Source organism: Amphibalanus amphitrite, unplaced genomic scaffold, assembly GCF_019059575.1.
Source record: "Amphibalanus amphitrite isolate SeventyFive unplaced genomic scaffold, NRLGWU_Aamphi_draft 000419F_arrow, whole genome shotgun sequence".
NCBI lineage: Eukaryota > Metazoa > Arthropoda > Thecostraca > Balanomorpha > Balanidae > Amphibalanus > Amphibalanus amphitrite.
This window is the reverse complement of record NW_024881913.1, coordinates 508,886-531,924: the sequence shown is the minus strand read 5'-3', so window position 1 is coordinate 531,924 and position 23,039 is coordinate 508,886. Positions and strand designations below refer to the sequence as shown.

General features: G+C 52.2%; 3 protein-coding genes across 6 annotated transcripts; 1 reads left to right on the top strand and 2 right to left on the bottom strand.

The window, feature by feature from the left end:
• Positions 1–3,819: 3,819 nt before the first annotated feature.
• LOC122391033 lies at positions 3,820–8,790 on the top strand. Its single transcript, XM_043384552.1, has 2 exons — positions 3,820–4,014; positions 4,111–8,790. The coding sequence occupies exons 1-2, from the start codon at positions 3,820–3,822 to the stop codon at positions 8,608–8,610; spliced, it is 4,695 nt and encodes a 1,564-aa protein (XP_043240487.1). The 3' UTR covers positions 8,611–8,790.
• A 3,131-nt stretch (positions 8,791–11,921) lies between these two features.
• On the bottom strand, positions 11,922–16,008 carry LOC122391050 (cuticle protein 12.5-like). Of its 4 annotated transcripts, none has more exons than XM_043384584.1 (3): positions 15,970–16,008; positions 12,720–12,872; positions 11,922–12,496 (listed from the first exon to the last, which is right to left on the bottom strand). In XM_043384584.1, exons 2-3 carry the CDS (start codon positions 12,726–12,728, stop codon positions 12,056–12,058), a joined length of 450 nt encoding a protein of 149 aa, XP_043240519.1. In that variant the 5' UTR covers positions 12,729–12,872; positions 15,970–16,008; the 3' UTR covers positions 11,922–12,055. The 4 variants fall into 4 exon arrangements, with proteins under 4 accessions (XP_043240519.1, XP_043240518.1, XP_043240520.1 ...); XM_043384583.1 differs by lacking the exon at positions 15,970–16,008 and adding an exon at positions 15,837–15,962; XM_043384585.1 differs by lacking the exon at positions 15,970–16,008 and adding an exon at positions 15,906–15,916 and having other exon boundaries at positions 12,720–12,787.
• A 4,436-nt stretch (positions 16,009–20,444) lies between these two features.
• Positions 20,445–21,427, bottom strand: LOC122391045 (prisilkin-39-like). The gene is made up of 2 exons (XM_043384576.1): positions 21,321–21,427; positions 20,445–21,037 (listed from the first exon to the last, which is right to left on the bottom strand). Exons 1-2 carry the CDS (start codon positions 21,327–21,329, stop codon positions 20,582–20,584), a joined length of 465 nt encoding a protein of 154 aa, XP_043240511.1. The 5' UTR covers positions 21,330–21,427; the 3' UTR covers positions 20,445–20,581.
• Between the last annotated feature and the right edge of the window lie 1,612 nt (positions 21,428–23,039).

Below are 23,039 nucleotides of genomic sequence, written 5' to 3'. Positions count from 1 at the left end.
ATCTTAATCGTTAACAATTAATTACAGGGTGTTCATTAGCAAATGATATAAAGTAAGCCCCGCTGGCCGCTGGAGGCACATACCTAATATATGTATGTTTCAACACATAAGCAGCACACCGTTAGATTGACAAATCTTGGACCTTTGACATCACACACACGAAAGTCAGTTGTGACACCTCGGTTGTCTACAGGAGGTGCTCGAAGTGCCCTCCTACGCGCGGCAAGCTCAGTCATGACATTCGCTCCGTGCACCTTCTTGCATGGGATTAGCTTCTGTGGACTCGTCGGTGGCTATAGGACTGCATCCTTTCTGATGGGTGCTTTTGTTCGTATAATACAAACCACTTCTCATCACTTCATATCATTCATTCGAACGATTCTTCCGCTTGGCTGAGCCAGAAGGTGCACGCTTCCGATACCATGCTGTCAGTGGAAAGATCGGCCACGGTATGGTTTTGAGCTCAATGTCTTGCGGATAATTATCCATACAATCCAAAAAGACACTTTATGGTCTCTTGAAACCTTGCGAACGTGAATATTGCGTAGATTCTGAAAGAATGCGAGACTGCCCTCACCTCCTCCCATAGGCGGCGGAACGATTTGAGACAAGGGGGGGCACCATGGCTCAAGGAGCCAAACCTAGGGTACCCCCAAATCCTGTTTTCTCATCGGATTTAGGCCACTTATTTTTCGTCACAGCCCTGACACGATGATTTTTTTATTATTTTTTTTTTTTACTAAACGAAAATGGCAGTTCACCCCCGTATGCAGGGGTGTACCTAATTTTATATCTCTTTGTGGGGGCATATGCAGCCACCCACAATCCTGAATTATGCCCCCACAATGATGAAAAAGCACCCACAAGTCTTTTACAAGGCTGCAACCGTCCTTTCGAGAGCACGGTGCCCTTCGCATGCTCTAACGGCCTCCTCCTGACCGTCTCGCGTTCATGGATAGCGTTTTTAATCACTCGGCGCCCTTCTGGGAGAATGGCGCACTTTTGACAGCACCGCGCCATTCTCATGGTCTAACGGCGCCCTCCTGACCGTCTCGCGTCCTTAGGTCTCTGTTCACCGTGCATCCCTCGACTATTCGGCGCCCTTCTGGGCTCTCAGCGCCCCTGAACCACATATAGCGTTTTCAATCACTCGGCACCCTTTTACGAGAATGGCGCCCTTTTCATGATCTCAAGGCGCCCTCGTAACCATCTGGCGCCCCCACGTCCCCACCAACGTAGCACTACTGACTGTGCGGCGCCCTTCTGGCCTCTTAGCGCCCCTGGACCACATAGCGTTTTCAATCACTCGGCGCCCTCCTAGGAGAATGGCGCCCTTTTCATCGTCTCACGGCGCCCTCGTAAGTCGTAACCGTCTGGCGCCTCCACATTTGGTGCCCCTCCTACTGGATGGCGCCTCTCTACATATTTTTTACGTCCTTCCGGTCAGTTTCCACTTTTAAGCGTGTATTTGCTTAGTCAGACACGTCACTTGAAGCGCCATTCGGCTAGCAATGTTATCAAATTCGGTGTTAATTTAGGCTCCCACATAAAGAATATCGCGCCCCAAAACGGCCTGGCGCCGGGTGCCCCTACAGCTGGGCACCCACAATCATTTTAGGAAAATTACACCCCTGCCCGTATGTGTGGTTAACTTTAAGCTGATCCTCAAGTACCTATGTGTTTGTCTCTTCCTTATTGTCGTTTGATAAATTCCATTTATCCTACATGTATAATTCCCAAGAAGCCATCGCAGTACTAATCAGTGGCGAATCCCAGGGTGGAGGTCACATGGGTCATGACTTAGGGCCTGGGGTCACCACATGCCTGCCAGGAGCACCACAGGCCCGCCAGGGGTGCCAAAGGCCTAGCAGGGGCACCACGGGCCTGTCAGTGGCACCACAGGCCTGCCAGGAGCACCATCGGCCTAGCAAAAGCACTACAGGTCTTCCAGGGGCACCACAGACCTGCCAGGGGCACCAGAGGCCTGTCAGGGACACTATCGGCTTCGCAGGGGAACCACCGGCTTCGCAAGGGCACCATGGGCCTGTCAAGGGCACCACAAGCCTGTCGTTAGCAATTTAGGATTGTCAGAGGCACCACAAACCTGTCAAGGGCACCTGCGTTCTAACAGGGGCACCACAAACCTGCCAAGGCCCAGGGACACCACAGGCCTAGCAAGGACACCACAGGCCTGTCAGGGGCACCACGGGCCTGTCAGGGCCCATGGGCACCTAAGTCATGTCAGGGCCCACCGTAAGCTTGTCAGGGGGCAGGGTAGGTAGGTACCACAGTCTTTCCAGGGGCACCAGCGGCTTAGCAGGGGCACCAGTCATCACATGACTAACCAAAAATAAAGAAAAAAAACTGAAAATAGGGCACCACCAAAATTAAGTGGCCGAAATCCGTTGAGGTTTTAATTTTGGGCGTAGGTAGGGGCACCACTTCGATTCATGAACCTCCCCTTAGAGTTTTCCCGAATCCGCCCCTGGTACTAATACATCAAATTTAAGGGGGGGCACCTTGCTATTGGTGCCCCCCTTGCAGAATTCAAGGGGGGGCACGGTGCCCCGGTGCCCCCCCCGTTCCGCCGCCTATGCCTCCTCCGCATTAAAGGGACCCTCCCACCTTAACATTAGTTTTGAGTTGAGATAGCCAAGTTTGCGGCCAGGCTCAGAAACCACCATTTATCCTGGTCGCAACCCCCGCAGCTTTATGGTGTTCAAGAAATTTCTTCCCTTTACTTGCAGCCTGCAGGGTGGGACCAGCGTGGTCCCTATCTCTTAACCATTACGGGAATCTGATGACGTCATCAGACTGTCGAACGTCCGTTAAATATTTGACTAAAACGTTTTGTAGCACGCGGTGGTATATGCTGCTTTGCGCGCAACAAATGCCGCACTTTCAAATAAAGTCGCTAGGAACAGCGGCCGATTCCAAAAAGTAAACAAAAGTAAAAGTCTAATATCTTGAAAACCGGTGAATATTTTTCGATGAAATTTGGTAGATATTCGTTTTTGCTCTTTCTGAACCGAGCGACATCACTTTCATGCCAATTCATTAACTTTTTTGAAGGTGGGAGGGTCCCTTTAAGTTCTGCGCAAACTGAGACCCAATATTTCGCGGGCCACTCTCCTAACCGGTTATCAGCGCCGCACCAGATTTGGGATAAATCGGTCCAGCCATTTTTTTATATGCAAAAGCGGCCCTTGCACGCAAAATTGTACAATTGAAATTGCAATGACTGCTCGCCAGTAAATTGGAACTTAAACTTTGTAAAGGCTATCCTTTTCTTCGGTGGCCAACGGTCTTTGAGAACAGTCAGCTTAGTTGTTCTTGAAGTGTAAAAGCGTCCAAGGCCAGCTTAGTGTGCGCATTTTCCAGTGCCTCAACCATGGCGTTTGGCAAATGGAAGTGCATTGCCAGGTAGATATCCAGCTTAAGGCCAAGTTTCACTGCAATCCGTCCAACGACGTTATTAACCCGCGCCCTGGTGGGGTCTGTTTATAACGTGACCTGGTGGGGGGGGGGGGTGTTGTGATGGGGCACGTTTTCCCTTCCCTTCATTTGGTATCACCCCCCGGTCATATGGAAGCACAGAAACAATAAACAGTTCCATGGTCGCCGCCATTGTGTTTCGAGGGTAATCGGCCGCTCCCGATAAATCGCCGCGAGAGTGCTAAACTAACCACCGGAATCGACCATAACATGGCGCGGTCGGTCGGTTTCGTAATCTTTTATTAACTTTTCGCTGACGGCCGCGACTAACCGTACTCGTTGTGCCTGTCGTGTGTAAATATCTGTGCGGCGCGCGCGTCCAAGATGGCGGGCGGCGATGAGGCGCAGTCGGCCGCCGCCGCTGAGAAGCCGTCTGAGATGGAGCTGCTTCGGGGCATGCTGCAGCAGCAATTGGAGCTGGCTGCAGCGGCAGCGCGACGTGAGGAGCGGATGGCCGCGCTGATGGAGCGGGTGCTTCCCGGCCCGACGGCCGTGCAGGACGCCACGGCACCCGCCCAGGCAGCTGCGGGGCCCGATTCCGGCGCCCGGCCGCGTGCACGAATGCCCGCCGCCGGCACGCCCACGCCCCGGCTGGCGGCTACCGCTACCCTCAAGGAGTTTGAGGCCTGGAAAGAGAAGTTCTCCGGCTACTGCCTCCTCACCGGCGTCCACGATCTCACCGAGACTGAGCAGCGGGCCGCCCTGCTCGCCGTTCTCGACGACGACTGGGCCCGTGTGGTCCGGTTCGGCCTGCCCATCCCGGCCGAGGCGTCCATGGCCGATGTGATCACCGCCATGCACGCCCACCTTCGGCGGCAGCGGAACGTGGTGATCGACCGCTGCGAGTTTAACATGCGGATGCAGGAGCCAGGCGAGTCAGTGGACGATTTTATCTGCGCCCTGAAGGAGATAGCGTCCTGCTGTGATTTTTGCCCGAACTGCACCGATGATCGGTTCCGAGACCATCTGGTGGTGGGCACCAGTGATGACGAGGCCAGACGCCGCATGCTGGAGCTGCCCGATCTGACCTTCCAGATGGCCGCCGACCTGTGCCGGGCGTCTGAGAGCGCCCGTCTCAACAGCTCGGCGATCCGTGGCCCGGGCGAGCCGTCTCTGCGCCGTCTCTCCGAGTACCGGCGACAGCGCGGTCGGCCGAGCGGCGCGGACTCGCGCCCGGCCGACCAGACCCGGCGGTGTGACCGCTGCGGTGCCGCGCAGCACACGGACGGTCGTGCCTGCCCCGCCCTGGGTCGCACCTGCCACCGATGCCACGAACGGGACCACTTTTCCTCGGTCTGCCGGCGTGCCGCGGGCACTGATGAGCGGCACCGGCAGACGCCTAGTTCCGAGCGCAGCCACCAGGGCCAGGACTGGCGCCACCGTAGCGCGAGCAGCCGCCGCCAGGGGAGGGGCCGGCGCCACCGTAGCGCAAGCAGCCGCCGCCGTGGCACTGCGGCTGCCGACGCGTCGCACCGGCAGGTTTCGGTGCTGGCAGCGAATACGACCACGAGAGACACGGCGAACCGGCAGCAGTCAGCGCCGCCGGCGGCCCGGACGCCGGGCGCGCGCCTCAACAGTGTGACGGCCCACCGATCGCCGCAGGTACGGCTACAGCTGCACCTACCAAACGGAGTCAGGCGGTCGACCGTATGGACGCCCGACACCGGCGCTGAGATATCAGCCCTCTCACTGCAACAAGCCGAGTCCATGGGAGTGAGCAGAGCGGACCTCACGCCCTCCACATCTGTGCTGTGGGCCGCAGACAGCCGCCGGCTGGACTGTGTGGGCACGTGCGCCCTCACCCTGCAGCTCGGTGACGTCATACAGACCGTGCAGGTGTCCGTTCTGCGAGCACTGCACTCACCACTGCTGTCGTGGCACGATTGTATCGGCCTGGGAATTCTGCCGGCGAGCTTCCCGCGGCAGATTTGTCAGCGCGGCTCGGCAGCCGAGACTGGGACGGACGGTGGGGCACCGGAGCCGCCGCCGCCCGGTGAGCCGCCCGAGGCCCCCGCCGCCGGCAGCCAGCCCTCACTACGGCGCTGCAGCGGCACGACGGCGGCACCTGAGGAGACCCGGGACCTAAGCCGCGTCTCTGCCGCCGACCGGCCGGCCGCCAGCTCGGCCGGCGCCGACCCGACCGGGCGGCCGCCGCCGCCCGGCCGCGCGCACGGCCCGGCCGCCGGTGGCACCCCCTCCGCACGGCAGCGGCGGGCAGACTTCGACGAACTGAAAGCCGAGTTCCCGAGGGTCTTCGATACGAAGTCGACCCTGCGGAAGATGACGGGGGAGCCGATGAAGATCGAGCTGACGGACGACGCCGTCCCTCACGCTGTGACCACCGCCCGGAATATCCCGTTCTGTTGGCGAGAGGACGTGCGACTGCAGCTCGACGAGCTGATGGAAAAGGACATCATCGAGCCGGTGGAGCACCCCACCGACTGGTGTCATCCGATTGTTCCGGTGGCCAAACGGTCGTCAGACGGCACAGTGTCCGGCTGCCGGCTGACCGTGGACTTCACTAAGCTAAACCGGTTCGTGAAGCGACCGACGTACCCGGTCCGCTCGCCTCAAGACGCAGTCGCCTCCGTCTCACCCGGCGCTGCGTACTTCACCAAGCTGGACAGCAAGGCGGGGTACCACCAGGTCCCCATCCGGCCTGAAGACAGAGACCTGACGTGTTTCATCACGCCGTGGGGCCGCTACCGGTACCTGAGGGCCCCAATGGGAATCGTCAGCTCTGGCGACGTGTACAACCAGCGCGGTGACGCCGCGCTCGGCGACATCCCGCGCACGTGTAAGGTCGTGGACGACGTCCTGGCCTATGATGCTGACTACGCCGCCCACCTGCAGCACGTGCGGCAGATCCTGAAGAGATGTGACCAGCACGGCATCACACTCAACCCGGACAAGTGTCAGTTCGCGGAAGATGAAGTGGAATTCTGCGGCTTCCACATCAATTCAGCTGGCTATACCGCCGACGGCAAAAAAGTTCGTGCCATCCAGGCCTTCCCCAGGCCCGGCAACATCACCGACCTACGGTCGTTCCTCGGCCTGGTGACCCAGCTCGGCGCCTTCTCCCCAGAGGTCGCCGCCGCCGCCGAGCCGCTGAGACAGCTGCTGCGGCCGCGGAACGCGTGGCTGTGGACGCCAGCGCACGAGCAGGCGTTCAGCGCGGTGAAGATGACACTCACGTCGCCGCCCGTGCTCGACTTCTTCGACCCTCGCCGCCGCACAGTCCTCGAGACTGACGCCGCTCGCTCCGGCGGCCTGGGCTACTGCCTGCTGCAGCAAGACGCCGCCGGCCGGTGGCGACTGATCCAGTGCGGCTCACGCTTCCTATCGGACGCCGAGTCGCGGTACGCCGTGATCGAGCTGGAGCTGCTGGCCCTGGCCTGGGCCTGCAAGAAATGCAGCATCTATCTCAGCGGGATGCAGCGGTTTGAAGTCCTGACCGATCACCGGCCGCTCATCCCGATCCTCAACAGTAAGAGCCTCGCGGAGATCGAAAATCCGCGGCTCCAGCGGCTACGTGAGCGGCTGGCGCCGTTCAACCTGCTCGCCACCTGGCGGCAAGGCAAGCTGCACGCCATCCCGGACGCGCTGTCGCGCGCGCCGGTGGATGACCCGGCGCCTGAGGACGAGGAAGCCGAGAGGGACGCCAGCCATCAACTCGCCAGCGTGCTCTCACGGCTGGCCACCGACGGGGCGGACGACGGTCCCAGCCCGTTCAAAGACGCGGCGCTCACAGAGGTGCGCGCCGCCGCCGCCGCCGATCCGGAGCTCATCGCACTCACCGATCTGATCCTGATCGGGTTTCCAGAGCACCGGTCACAGCTGGACCCGCGCCTCCGACCGTACTGGGGAGTTCGGGACCGGCTGGCCGTGGACGACGGCCTAGTGGTGTGCGGCCAGCGGCTCGTGATACCGCCCAGTCTGCGGCGCGCCACGCTCGAGCGCCTGCACGCCAGTCACCAGGGCGTCGAGCGCACCAAACGCCGCGCGCGGCAGGTAGTCTACTGGCCGTTCCTGGACAGTGACATTGCGAACCATGTCGGTGCGTGCCCGGCCTGCCAGCGGTACCTGCCCAGTCAGCAGAAGGAGCCGCTGATGCCGGAAAAGACGCCGTCACGTGTGTTTGAGGCTGTCTCCGCCGACTACTTCGTCTGGGCCGGCCGCACGTTCCTGGTGTACGCGGACCGGCTGTCCGGGTGGCCGTTTGTGTCGCACGTGGCCGGCGAGGCGACTGCCAGAGACCTGGTCTGCAGCCTGCGCCAGATGTTCGCGGCCACCGGCGTGCCCACCACCCTCCGGACAGACGGTGGACCCCAGTTCACCGCCCGGCTCACCCGAGAGTTTCTGCGCCGCTGGGGAGTGGAGCACCAGATCTCCACACCGCACTACCCGCAATCAAACGGACACGCTGAGGCGGCGGTCAAGGCCGCCAAACGGCTCATCCAGAAGGCGACTAGCAGCGGTGAGCTCGACACGGACGCCTACGCGCAGGGGCTGCTGGAACTGCGCAACACGCCGCGCGCCGACGGCCGCTCTCCGGCTCAGGTCCTGTTCGGCCACCCGCTGAGATCGGCAGTGCCGGCGCACCACCGGGCCTTCGCCGACTGCTGGCAGCGGGCGGCGGACGACTGTGACGCCAGAGCCGCGGCGCAGCAACAGAAAACAGCCGAGCGGTACGACGCGACAGCCCGACAGCACAGCGCGCTCACCATGGGTCAGCGCGTGCTCGTCCAAGACCCGCGGTCGGGGCTGTGGGACCGCGTCGGCGTCATCACGGCAGTCGGACAGCGGCGCGACTACCTGGTCCGGCTGCCCAGTGGCCGAGTCTACTGGCGGAACCGGCGCTATCTGCGACCCCAGAGATCTCTCATCTCGGAGGGCGCCGCCACACTTGCACCCGGGCGCCGGCAGCAGCCCGCTCCGAGCTCGGCACCCGACGGCACGGAGGAGACCGCCGCCGCTGCGCCGGCGGGCGGACAGCCGGCACCACCGGTGCTGCGGAACAGCGCCGATGACCCCAGCTCAGTGCGCCGTGGGACGCGCCGCCGTCGCCGTCCGGCCCGACTGACCGTGCGCTGGGCGGACCAGACGTACGACTGAGTTCGTGCGTCCACACCGTGTGTGGTGTACATTTTTTTTATGTGTTAGACGCAATGCGTATTTTGTACCGACGCATGCGTCTTGAGGGGGGGTGTTGTGATGGGGCACGTTTTCCCTTCCCTTCATTTGGTATCACCCCCCGGTCATATGGAAGCACAGAAACAATAAACAGTTCCATGGTCGCCGCCATTGTGTTTCGAGGGCGATCGGCCGCTCCCGATAAATCGCCGCGAGAGTGCTAAACTAACCACCGGAATCGACCATAACAGGGGGGGCTATTTTTTGCCCCCCTCGTATCTCCGAAACTACTGGACGGATCCGCAAAATTCGAACGGCGTTCGAAAGGCCTGTCAAATTTGTCGAAGAAAACCAAATTTCATTGACCTCGGGGTCACCGATGACGTCACAGGTCAGGTCAAAGATGAAATGTTTCACCGTTCACGGGTCTTCTAGGGAATGCGCTATAACACCGAGGAAAACGCATTTTGTCGAGAATCAGCGATAGGGCGTCAGTTGCCTAGTAGATATGTTGCTGTTAGAGGTCACTGGTCATACCAGGTCAGGTCACAGGTCAGGTCACCAAAGGTCACCAAGGGTCACCACATGAACCCAACTTTACTAAGGTTGTGCGATGCATGTTTTATGGCCAGTTTTTCATTTCCAACTCAATGGTGTTGGTTATAAGACCATCAGGTACGGTTTAGGTCACTTTCTGGTGGAGGTCAGGTCAAGATCAGGTCAAAAAAGGTCAAATTTCAAAGTTGATATTTTGCATAAAATGGGTGTTGATTCGATGCAGCTCATCACGGGGAGTCTAATGGTGGTCTTTGTTTTGCGCTACGAGGTCTAGAATTGCTGAAAATTGAGTTTGAAAATTTGACGTCATCAATTTTGAACAGTTTGTCGCTATAACTTGGCCAAAAAAAAAAGAGGTATCGATCTCAAATTTGGTATGTAGATAGAAAGCGGTAGGGACTATCACATATATTCCGTTTTTTTCGAAATTCAAAAAACTTTTTTGATTTTTCGGCTATTATATTCAAAAAAATCTATTTTTTTGATTTTTGGGGGTCAAAATCCAAAAATTTCAAAAATCCGATATAGCAGTTTTGTAGCCCTGTCCATTCTACAGCTTTTATGTCTGTATCATTTTTCTGTATTTGCAAAGCTATAGGGTAACTGTGGGGAAAACGCACCCCTGGGTTAAACGCCTCCCCTAAAAAAATCGTAGATCTTATCGACGGATAGGTGTTTTATCCTGCCTTTCAGAACAGTCAGCTGCTTGTTTACGCAGTTCTCTATTTCCGGTTCTGCGTCTTGAGGAGCAGCGTGGGTAGGTGCTGATGTTGGTTTTGGGTGCTGTTTTTGTTGTTTTTACAGAAGATTCCTAAGCTTTTGATGCCCTCTTTATACCTATCACAAAACTTGCTATTGTGCACATCACTCAAAACTGCGTTTTATTGTCATTCTGTTGAATTTATTATGTTGCGGCGTTAGTGGCGCGTTTTTTGTCAATATTTTGTTGACCGGAAATGGAGTGGATGGGGAAAGACGCCTACTCGATGCATGGGGCAAGACGCCCCCAGTTTTCTGAAAGGGGGGCGTTTTGCACGGTGGTGAGAGTGCAGGGTAGCGCCGTGTAGGTCGGGGCCGAAAAGGCCTCTCCCTGTCCTTTTTTGCTGATATATCCTAAACGACTGCAGATATCGTCACCAAACTTTCAGGACTCCTCCGGGCATCCATTTTACACATTGTAACAACATTTTATTCCAAAGGCTATGATAGGTTGACCACAAATGACGTCAGAATGACGTCAAGTTCTGCCACGTTCATCATTTTCTGTTGATGGATTGGGTGGGGGCGCTTTGCACATGGGTGTGGGCGTATTACCCAGGGTGTGGGGCAAAACGCCCTTTTGTAAGGGTATGCGGAAACCTTTTTGGGGGGTTAAATACCATACGCAAGTGTCTTTTCTTGGTCTCAAAGCGTAGTAAAAAGAATGAGCTACATGATGGTGCCCAAAGGTTTGAGTAATCTGGGTTGGGTTGAGTGTCAGAAGGTTTCGCGCTTAATGGGGGCGTTTTTGACCTATTCACCCTAGGCCTGACAGCTCTTCCCGCGAAACCCTTTTTTGGGTCGAAAACGGCAGAACATGACGTCACTCTGACGTCATTTCCGACCAACCTATCATAGCCTTTGGAAAAAATTTTGGACACAATGTGTAAAATTGATGTCCGGGAGGGTACTGAAAGTTTGGTGACGATCAGCGCAGTGGTTCTGGAGATATATCGAAAAGTCTGGAGGGGGGGGGGGGGGGCAAAAAATAGCCCACCCCCCACCAGGTCGCGGGTTAAAAGAGGAACAAAATTCATATACCTGCCTTTTCTCGTGCCACGTGCCGTGATGATCACCCATAGGTACTAGGAGCAAAATTAAATTCATGCTTAAAAGGATGGGCTATCTGATGCAGCAGACTGCTTAATGCTCATCGATCGACATAGCGGCTACTGAGATACAATCCTATCAAAAGTGTCATGGGGCCGGGCCGGGTCGGGCTGCTCATTATAAGATTTCCCCTTATTGGCGGCACTGACTGATTGAACCATTCTGGCCGTGCCTGTGCTTACTTCCAATATTATTTTGGTTGCATTACATAGGACCTAAAACCAGCGGCATTGTATACGTAAGAGTTTTGAAAGAGACTTGACAAATGTCTAAAAATACGGATGACTACAATATTTCTCATTTTGTACAAGCGCTAGAGGTGTTGCAATCCAAGCAATGAATCGTTTGCATTGAAATAAGCATTGTTGTGTAAATGCAAAAGAAAGAAAATGCAAAAGATTGTATGTGAAAATGCAAAAGAAAACTTCCGGATAGCACGGTGTTAACTGGGCAGAACAATTCGTACTTGATCGGTGATCCTTGCTCGTCCTACATGCAATGAAAAAGATCCTGGTGATGTGTGGTGCAGTTAGTTGGGAGTTTGCTCGGGACTCGAGAGAACCCGGGTTCGATCCCTAGTGCCGCCCGGCCCCTGGATGTTTCTCCAGTTGCGCCACCAGGAGAGGGGTATGTAAGTACTACCTAAAGGCTCTCGCAATTTCCGTAAGCCTAGTCAGGGAGGAAAAGGAGCTCTCTAGTAGTAGGGCAATCATGGTCTCTTTGAGGGAGAACTGAATGAAAAGTAACCTAATTCTAAGTTTCACTTGACTGGGAGACTGCAGAGGTGCAGGAATGCAGAAGGAGTTGAAAATCGATAAGGCTTTGGCCTTTGATCGAAGTGATAAGACCATAGGTCAAATTCATGCTTGATGACATATAGATGTATTATATCGGAAAACTCGAGACTGGCATCTCGCTAATCCAGATCGAAGTTCATCAGCAAACACAACACACAAGAACAAGCTCCGCGGTCGATGCTCCCAGCAGACTTTGATTGAGTCTAGTACAGGCCGTAGGCTCCAGTCAAGCCCGCGTAGCCAGAGTAGAGGGAGGGGCGGGCGCCGTAGCCGTAGGCAGCACGGCCGTAGCCGTAGGCAGCGGGTGCCGCGTAGCCGTAGCCATAGCTGCCGTAGCCGGAGTAGAGCGTTGACTTGTAGCCGGTGTAGGGAGCGGCGTAGCCGTAGCTCTTGACGACGGGAGCGGCGGCGTAGCCGTAGCTCTTGACGACGGGAGCGGCGGCATAGCCGTAGCTCTTGACGACCGGAGCGGTGTAGCCGTATCCGTAGGAAGCTGGGGCGGCGTAGCCGGCGCCGTAGACGGCGGGGGCGGCGTAGCCGTAGCCGGAGCCGTAGGTGGTGGCTACGGCCACCGACTCGCTCTGATCCAGGTCGTCGGACGCGGCCACGGCGGCCACCACGGCCAGGCTGAGCACGGCGAAGAACTGCGAAACGAAACGAAAACGTTTAAAATATAATCGAACGCTCATCGTTCTTCTACATAATTACATCAAATTTTATGTTGAATAGCAATGAAATGAATGTTTGAAAATGTACTTAATTTCTAGAAAGCCTGGCTTTACTGAATAAGATACAATTGACAGATAGCAAACAAGCATACAAATGCAGGCAATACGTTCCATCATGCAGTGCACCGTCCGTTCTCACCTTGTTCATGGTTGTTGCGTTGTTTGCTGTGAGTGCGTCAGCAGAGAGAACTGTGCCTGGTGCCGACTCTGCAGTGGTTTATATACGATCGACCTTCTGCCACCGGCCGCCCAGCCGAGGTCGGAGCGTTTAGGGCCACCGCCCGGGCCAGTACTACCGGAGCCGTGGGACCGAGTGCGTGACACTGCACATTACACCGACCGTTTGACTGACTTAATGGCTAAATATACTATGTGTGAATGTATCTGCGGACAGACGTCACGCATTTGTGTCTCTGTGGTGAAACATTTGTCAGCCACAGCTAATATCAGCGTTTTTTTTTTTTCAATTTCTGCGGTATTTCGGTTTCCGCGTTTTTTCGGCATCTGCGTTTTTTCGTTGCGGGCGGCCTCCGCGTGGACGATGTTGTTTAAAGTATAGTGATGGAGAATAAATCAAATTATTGAATTATTAATGTTAAATATAATCGTGTTTTTGCAAAACTATAAATAAATAATTGTTCTAAATTGTATACATATAACAAGAGTAGGTATATTTTCTATAATAATCATTTGTCAGCTTTAATATGTTTATCATATTGCGAGTAGAATGATGAGTTTTGAAACAATTCTTTTCTCTTTTTTATTCATGAATTTCACCATTTTCGTTATTTTCATTTTTAAATGTTCCATCATCACAATATCATTGGCAACAATCACTTCTTATCATTTATCACTAAAACGAAATCCCGCAGAAACCGAAAAAAGTTCAATGCTCTGAACTTGTTTTCGGTTCCTGTCGTGAAATTGAGGGACTCCTCGGTTTTTGCGGGTTTTCGTTTCACGGGACGTTAGACTGGCAGTGTATAGCTTGCGCAACGCATTCGCTATGAGGCGAACTTTACGACGCGAACCGGAATCTCGTAGAAACCGAAAAAACGTCGGAATTCATACTAGTGTAGTTTAAGCCTAAGATATTATAGTAAAATTAAATTTTTATATAAATGTAGGATGTTAGCAGAAATTTTGAAGAGGCGTGTCACCAAGCAAGACGATTGAACCTCGATCAATGGCTTGTAAGTAAAAATGGTTAAATATATTCACTACAGAATAATCAATAAACAAAATTTATTAATTCATGCGCAAATGCGCCATTTTGAAATGCCTACGAACGTCAGAAAATTGCATTGAGCTTTGCACCATTGAGAGATGCTCAGGACGCTGATTTTCATTGACCTATGCAGTTCTGTCCGACTTTGGAGAAGTGTGTGTGTGTGTTTTTTTTTATCGAGATTTCAAATGCAGCCAAGTCGTCATAAATGCCTACTTGTCATTTAATCCGAACCTATTCTCGGAGTTTGGCTGGAAAAATTAAGAGTAAACATATATATTATTTTTGCCAAATTCATGTGGATTAACCGGCAACATAACTAGATCCAACTTGTCCCCTAATGACCCAGTTTTCATAGTAAGACATGGCTAAAAAACAAAAACATGGCATGTATGTAGGCTCCCAAAGGTCAATGCACTTCCATGTGTCACAGTAGGGGTACTACTGCTCGTGCGCAGGTGCAGCCGATCACTTCCAGGTCTCGATAACGGCTGGGCCTATTGCGCTCAAATTTTATATACCTAACGTTAGGGACCGGTGAGTAGAGTGCCGTGCAAACGTTAGCTGAGATCCAGTCTGGACGTGCGCACGTGCAGTGTGCCACTTTCACATCTCAAAAATGTCCGGGCCAATTGCGCTCTAGTTTGGCACACCACTATAGACCGGTAAGTAAGGTGCCGTGCACAGCTCAGTTGGAACTTCCGTAGCGAAGGGCTCACTCCCTCCCTCGTTCATTTGTCGCCCCAAAAGACGTCTTACTGGTTCTATCAAGAGCAGCGGCGGCAGAGGCTGGGGTTTCAAATGTTTCAAATGTTTCAAATGCTTCAAATATTTCAAATGTTTCAAAAACGACTAGTTTCAAATGTTCCAAAAGTAGCAACCGATTTCTTGTCAGCTAGAGCTCGGTGAGTTTGAGACTGAGGGGGTCCCCCTGCCAGTGGGCCCCCTGGCAGGGGAACCCCCACCCCCTGAGGTTTTTGTTGCGATGGGCGCCGAATAATTAGTCGGATCGCGCTGACCTTTTTCATAACCTCTGGGGATTATTTGCGCAACTTTTGGTAAAAAATATTTTTGGGTCATGTCAGGTCACCGAGCTATGACGTCATAATAGGTACAACCTCCGACCGTTTATGACAAAACGTACATTCCGCGTACTACTGGACGTGATCTCATCGGTAAGAACGAAACTATTCTGTTTGATTAATGTCAGATTTTGACAGGACATGAATCGTTACATTGCATGTTGACCTTTCTAAGGTCAACCAATGTCAATGACCTCTCATGTTCACACGCTGACCTCCGTGATGTGAGCTGTGTTTAGTGGGGTTTCTTGAGGTCCTGAATCCGAGTCTGTGGTTCAATTTTCACCTGAACGCCTTCACAACTGTTCCTTGGCATTAACTCAACCCAGATCAGTTACCTTGATTGAACTTCCGCCGGTGACCGTCCTCGCCGCGCCGGCGGTGGGTGTGACCTCCCGTGTTCCCAGGGACTACGTCATGCCATTAATGACTGAAATGCAGTCAACTATACACCATTTTGTTGCTAATTTGTTGAGAAACACGGTCGTGAAAGTTTGATATCGCTATCCTTCATAGATTCGCCAATATTGTCTAAGTAACTTGGAAAATCATAGCGATTCCCCGAAATTTGACCCTTGGCCTGCCATAACTGGGTCAATAATTGACCTATGTATGGGGAAAAAATATACCACCAATCGCGAGTACTCGCTGAGAGCAATCGACTGGTCTTTATTGCGAAACGCTACGACGCTTAGCTTCGAAACGCCAGGGGGAGGGTCGAATCGACCCCCCTCCCCCGCCAGGCCACGTTGTGAAAAATGTCCTGTCAGTGCGAGGGTTAGGTACCCCTCACACTTATAGTGTGTGGGGTCGAACGGACCCCTGTTTGGTTTTTCACAAATAACTCGCACAAAAAGCGGCCGGTCGCAACGAAACTTTCAGTACTCTCGGGTTTTATTACTTTTACACCTACCCTGAAAATTGTATGACCCCTGACCCGAAAGACCTTTAATATGTGACGTATTTCTCGAGACCACGTTTGGCCGGAATCGCGATTCGGCGTAAGTCGGCTCACATTATTCGCACGTGTCCAGTTTTTTTTTTTGTGGTTATAGACGTTCAAACATGTGAGCATTGACCTATAATAAGTGTAGACGAACTACTCGCGTCTTTGCGGCGTTCCTCGTCGACCAAATAAGCAAATTGTTTTCTGAAATTACAGCGCAGGATAAGGGCAATCCTAACCTTTAAGCATGGACGTAAAAATAGAAGTTTGTTAAATATCTAACGTTAATTTATTTTAAAATGTGTCACAGAACGCTAACTTTTACTACAAAACATTTATAACGTTTATGGTTTGAAGTCAAGCCTCACGAAATCGTCTCCATGGTAACGGAATAAACAAAGTCCTCGGCATCGTTTATTTGATGCCGCATTGCCAAGGCCCTATATATGTAGACCGCATTGCAAATTGCGTAAGGTGTGTTGACAGTCGGGTGCAAATTAAACAAGAAAAGATAATTTTTCACCAATAAAGAGCACAAACAAATATCAAGCACATATTGCACGTGATAAGTGAATCATTTCAAGGCGATAAAATTGACTTACAATATTACAGCAAGCATTTCATGAAGTGTGTTCTGAGATATTTGGTAGTTATGTAATTAAAGCATTTTATTTCATTTTCTTTAAATTTATCCTGGTTATTTGCTAGATCAGTCAGACACTGATGATTTTATCATATTTATTAATGGATAGAGTCAAGAGAAGAAGAAAAAACTGAGTGACACTTGCAATCTTCACAAATGTCATAAGCAACGGTTTGGAAGAGGTCTACCCAAGGTCTACCGAAAGCACCTGCCCATGTTCCTGTTGCTGGAAGGCTTCTGGTGTGTGCTGAACTTCATCTGCCAACGGAACCAGACATAGCCCGACATATGGCCAACATATAAAGTCAAAAAGATTGACGAACTTCAGTTGTAAGTTGCTACTGCAATTAAACACTATGGGGGCTGGAGCCGTCACGGAAAACTGAATGGAAGCTCAGCAAGACTGCAAGCAACAGTCGAAATGCCTCCCAAGTGTGACCTGCTGATGGCTTAATTATTTATTGCGTGGCTCAACATATGTGCTCAAGAGCTAAAGGCTTCTCGTTTACTTGTGTGTGCGCTGATTTGTGGAACGTTGTTAAAATCGGAAACCAGAATTCGTGAACTTTTGGTGATCACCAGTTTTGGTGACCTTCTTCGACAGAACTTTTGGTGACCTTCAGCGATGACCTGATCGAAAAATCACCAGTTTTGGTGACCTTCTTCGACAGAACTTTTGGTGACCTTCAGCGATGACCTGATCGAAAAATTGTCTTGATGATTCTCAAAGTTCTTATAGCGAGCTACCTCCAACCCTTTCCGCATCTTTCTACCTTTCTTCCTTTGCGAGATAATATGGCGTGGACAAATGCGCCCCCCCCCCCCCTCCATGGCGAAGTTGGCTGAAAGGCCCTCCCGGGCGCGGGTTAAAGAGGCTCATGGGTGATTAAAATGATGCATCATTACGTGCACTCGGATCGGTATGAGTATATCTTCACTCATCCCACTGTCTCTACTACCATGAACATTATATTCATGTCTCCATATGCTTGATGTGATGAATGTTACTGCTGAGCTTCATCTTAAATACACAATACGAGTACATATTGTCAAATCAACTAACATGCTGTATTAATCGAATTCGCAATCATGAAGAGAAACGCGCATGAGACCTGCAAACTACGTGATAGTGAAGCCGAATGCTCCTTTAACGGATCAATAAATGATGATTCTGAGCGCAATGGCAAAGCCGCTTTCGAGATGTGAAAGTGGCCCCGCTCGTGTGCACGTGCAAACTGGACCCAAATGGACTTAAGCACGGCACCCTCCTAAACGGTCGCTACCGGTGTACCAAATTTGAGCGCAATCTCCCGAGCCGTTCTCGAGATGTGGAAGCGACCCCTGCGCGTGCGCACGTGCAAGCTGGACCCAAACTGACTTGTGCACGGCACCCTGCCAAACGGTCCCTAACGGTGTACCAAATTTGAGCACAATCTGCCCAGCCACTCTCGAGATGTGGAAGCGACCCCTGCACGTGCGCACGTGCAAGCTGGACCCAAACTGACTTGTGCACGGCACCCTGTCAAACGGTCACTAACGACGTACCAAATTTGAGTGCAATCCGCCCAGCCGTTCTCGAGATCTGGAAGCGTCCCCGGTGCGTGCGCACGTGCAGCGGCACCCTAACCGTGACACGTGAAAATACATTATCATTTGCATGTCCACCGACATGCCAAGTTTCAGCTCAATCAACCCAGTCGTTGTAAAGTTATTGTAGATCGAACAAATTTGTCACCACTTATTTGGCACGTGGCGCGTGCCATGTCCCTCAACCTATGACTTTGTGCTATGTTCAGGTGATTAAGCTTGGACGCTTCTACATTGTAGACGTAGTCTCGTTCCCTTCCGTCGTGTTATTTACGAGAAAGAAGTCGATAAACTTTCGCGTTTTTCCCATAGACAAAGCATTGTGTCATTAGTTCGTGCCCTTACACGTACGGTGGCGCTAGTGTCGCTCAGCGGGAACGGCCTTCAGGCGCTGATTAAGCCAGAGTAGTCTGTCTATACTTATTATAGGTCAATGCATGTGAGATGGTGTTGGTCCCATGCATTATAGTGGGTGTGAAGGCCACGTGAAAGTGAGGTCATGGCTATTTAGCTTTGATGATCTTGTTTCACTTTTCGAGCATTAGGTACATTTTGCAGTGTAGTTGTTAGAGCTGATTTCGAATTTTGCACCCATTTAAAAATCTATGAAGTAGTTGGGGCCTTCGTAGTTCGTAACATGCTGCGAAGCTGTCAGTGATGGTTGACTTAACACCCACTATGGAAAGCCGGCACGATACATACTGGTTGACCTGACCTGACCTGCCACCAATCGCAACCATACCAGTCAGGAGGCTCATAAACACCGATCGCCCGTCGCGCTTCGAACCAGGAATGTTATAACCGAAAGGCGTGCTCTCACCATCGCGGAGTCCAACGCTCTACCGACAAAGCTACGGAACGACTTATCCACTAACTTCAAATAACTGAAGGGAATAGTAAAATTATAGTAAACAAAGTGAGTGCAAGTTATTATTACGCGATTGTATCTTGGTTATCTCATCCGAAATCCACAATTTATTCCTGAATGACGATTGATAGGGGAAGCCGGGGGAAGCCCGGGCGCGGGGGAAGCCCGGCCACCCCTTTCCGGCTAAATTATTCACAATATAATGCTCAACTGTTTGTCCTTTCAGCGTGGCAGCTAAGGTAACGCCAGCAAAAAAGTTAAGGCTGACAAAAATTGCATATTGTTAAAGTTATAGCGCAAAAATGATATTTTAAGGGTTTTTAGCTAAAAAGTGAGATATCTTGCACTGTTTTAATGTTATACCATATAGTACTAATATTTATACGAATGTTATGTAAGGACCGTTTAAGTGTTTGTAGTGAGGGGTGACGAGGCAGGCTGGCTTAAGTATGACATTTTTTTTCGAATATCGCTGTTCTAAAATAAAAATTAGCACATTGGGGTAACCCCGGGCGAGTGGCCAAGCTTACCCACAACCGAGAGCAATGCCACTAAACCACTGTTTTCCATGAGATAATAGGTACTGAGCAGGTTTGGTTTACACCTAGATCAAAGATAAATTTCGAAAATAAACATGTTATCATAGACAAAGCCAGTCATGTCACTTAGGTAAGGTCAACTAGGGTCAAACTACGTTTTTGCAAATAACGCGACAGACAATGAAGCTAGAGCTTCAAAAATGGTGTCGTTGTGTTCTTCTTCATCAGCCGAGTCGAATGATATGCAATATGATGCATTAAGGTAAAAAGAAAAACAAATTTTAAGGAATTTTGAAATACACATTTTTTGTCAATTTTGCATCACGATTTTCATCGACCCGTACTGTATATGTGGTAGACGCTAGCTAAAATACCAGTAGTGACATAAACTCTAAGATGTCCAGAGCTAATCAGTACCTTAATATTTCACTTTCCGTTAATATTTGGAAAACACATAATGGTTTTATCAACTCGTTGTAAAGCGCTGGGGAGGTGGCCGGCGTTACCCCTATGCCGGGCTTACCCCAGAAAAATCAACACTTTTTTAAAGCTCGATTTTCTCAACCTTATACTTATTCCACGAAACCGAATTTTTGGGAAAACACGGCCAATGAACTTAGCTAGCTAGCAGGATATCAACATTTTATACTATATGGTATGTAATAAAAATGAAAAAGAGCTTACTATGCCGGGCTTCCCCCGGCTTCCCCTATACATTTTTGAGTTTAGTCCGTCATGTGAAGCAATACGAAGCTAAAAGAGTCTGGTTTTAACGGTTTAAGTTTGACCGTAAACAGTGGTATTAGGTATCAGGTAGCGGAGTGCTGGCCTCCAGGACTTGCAAATGACTGCCTAAAAATGATCGTTTTCTAGCGTCTAAAGACAGCTTATGAGAAAGATCCGTTAGATATGTTAGATACGAGTAGGCTTCAGCGTCTGTTATCGCTCCTCAGTTGTCGAAAAAGCTCATACTGAGGGCAGGGAAAAGTATATTGAGATCGGAAAACTCGAGACTGGCATCTCGCTAATCCAGATCGAAGTTCATCAGCAGACACAGCACACAAGAACAAGCTCCGCGGTCGATGCTCACAGCAGACTTTGATTGACTCTAGTACAGGCCGTAGGCGCCAGTCAGGCCCGCGTAGCCAGAGTAGAGGGCGGGGCGAGCGGCGTAGCCGTAGGCAGCACGGCCGTAGCCGTAGGCAGCGGGTGCCGCGTAGCCGTAGCCATAGCTGCTGTAGGCGGGGCTACCGTAGCCAGAGTAGAGCGTTGACTTGTAGCCGGTGTAGGGAGCGGCGTAGCCGTAGCTCTTGACGACGGGGGCGGCGGCGTAGCCGTAGCTCTTGACGACGGGAGCGGCGGCATAGCCGTAGCTCTTGACGACCGGAGCAGAGTAGCCGTAGCTCTTGACGACCGGAGCGGCGTAGCCGGCGCCGTAGACGGCGGGGGCGGCGTAGCCGTAGCCGGAGCCGTAGGTGGTGGCCACGGCCACCGACTCGCTCTGGTCCAGGTCGTCGGACGCGGCCACGGCGGCCACCACGGCCAGGCTGAGCACGGCGAAGAACTGCGAGACGAAACGAACACGTTTCTTATTTAGCTGTCGTCCCGAACCTCAGTTAACTCAGTTAGGTGCACCCATGACGCTAATATGTCATTCATAGGTAAGCAAAGACAAGAGGTAAAGTTAAATAGGAAATAAAAACCTCGAATATGGCATAAAACACAAAATAGCTTGTTTTCTAATTTGACTTCTGCCACGTACAGCGCATCGCTAACAGCTCGCGCCAGCTCCACCAGCTCAGTTACCGTTGGAATCAGCTGCAGCTACCGTGGGGCGTTTTGCTCACCTTGTTCATGGCTGCTGGCGTTGCGGAAGTCAACTGAGAACTGTGCCCACTCCACCAACCTCCCAGTTTATATACGCCCCCAAACAGGAGTCATTAGCGACCGGGCGCGGCCGCGCACCCCCCTCTAATGGTCGACATTGAACCGGCCGGGATTGCAATAATAGAGCTTGTTGCGTGACGCAGCAGATTACAGTGTGACCCTCCGAAGGCGGCGTCGACTAGGGGCGGAACTGAACCACCCGCCGTTCCCGACTGCGTCGCCGAGCCACGTCACAGACCGCACTACGTCACGCGTCACATGCCGGACTGCGACGCGCGTCACGAACAAATATGCGTCACGCGGCTGGGTGATAAGGCGGTAACGAGGCGTTACCAAGTGGATGGGATGGACGTGTTATGTTCGCTGCTCATTGCGTGTGCCGGCTGCTGTTCACATACTACCGTCATGTGGCTTTGTATATAGCGTTTGTGTAAGACGAGAGAGAGAGAGAGAGAGAGAGAGAGAGAGGGAGAGAGAGAGAGAGAGGGAGAGAGAGAGAAAGAGAAAGAGAGATTAGGTTGAAAATGAAAAAATCGCATCACAAAATGGTGAAAAATAACAGGTGTGCAGCTTCAGCCTGCGGAAGGTGAACCGGCACGTGCAGTTCGGCGAGCGGCTCGATCTGGCCCCCTTCTGTTCCTCCATCAGCCAGGACCTGCCTCAGGTGCGGGCCGGCCAGCGGCGGGTGCTCTTCTCGCTGTTTGGTGTCGTTGAGCACAGCGGTCGACTGACCAGCGGCCACTACACAGCCTACGTGCGCGTGCGCCGCCGTCACGACCAGCTCACCGTCAACCCTGCGCGACTTACCACGCTCGTCACCGACGCGTTCGCCGTGGCGTGTGAGCGGGCGAGGCAGCGCGCCGAGCAGACCCGACCGGAGACCACGGACGGACCGTCCCCGGTCAGGCCCGCAGAGGAGGGCCGGGAAGACGGGGAGGGCGAGGACCCCGCCGCCGCGCCACAGGAGTCACAGACGGATCAAAAACAGCCCGCCCCGGAGCCCGAGACGGAGCCGGAGCCGCAGCCGGAGGCCGGGCGGTGGTTTTACGTGAGTGACACGCACGTCACAGAGGTGACTCTGGACAAGGTGCTCAAGGCGCAAGCTTACATGCTGTTCTACGAGCGAATTGTGTAAGCGACTGCGGTAGCTTGGGATGGTGCTCTGTGCACGGGGCTGTGACGGCGCGCGAATCGTGTCCCTCAGTCTGACCGAGGTGTGATTTCGGAAAGGTCAAGTTTTTGAAAATAACACCTAATGGCTGTGTTGGATGCATGTCTCCGAGCTCAGTTGGAGCTTAAAGGGACTGTCCCACCTTTGCATTAGTTCTGAGTTGAGATAGCCAAGTTGGCGGCCAGGTTCAGAAACCACTATAGGTACTCGTATATCCTGGTCGCAATATCCTCAGTTTCGTGGTGTTAAAGAAATTCGTTCCCTTCATTTGAAAAGTGGGCCTTAGCTAAGGCCCTATCTCTTAACTATTAACGGCCATTTGATGACGTCATTACTCATTTGCCTTTTGAACGCCTGTCCTGTCACACATTCAAGTGAAGTATCACTTGATTTACGAATAAGCCAATCAGAGACACTCTTGTTATTGTATGAGCCGCGTCATATTTGAGAGCAAATATATTTGCTGCCAAATTTCCCCTCACATTGACATGAAGTAGATAAATCCTTC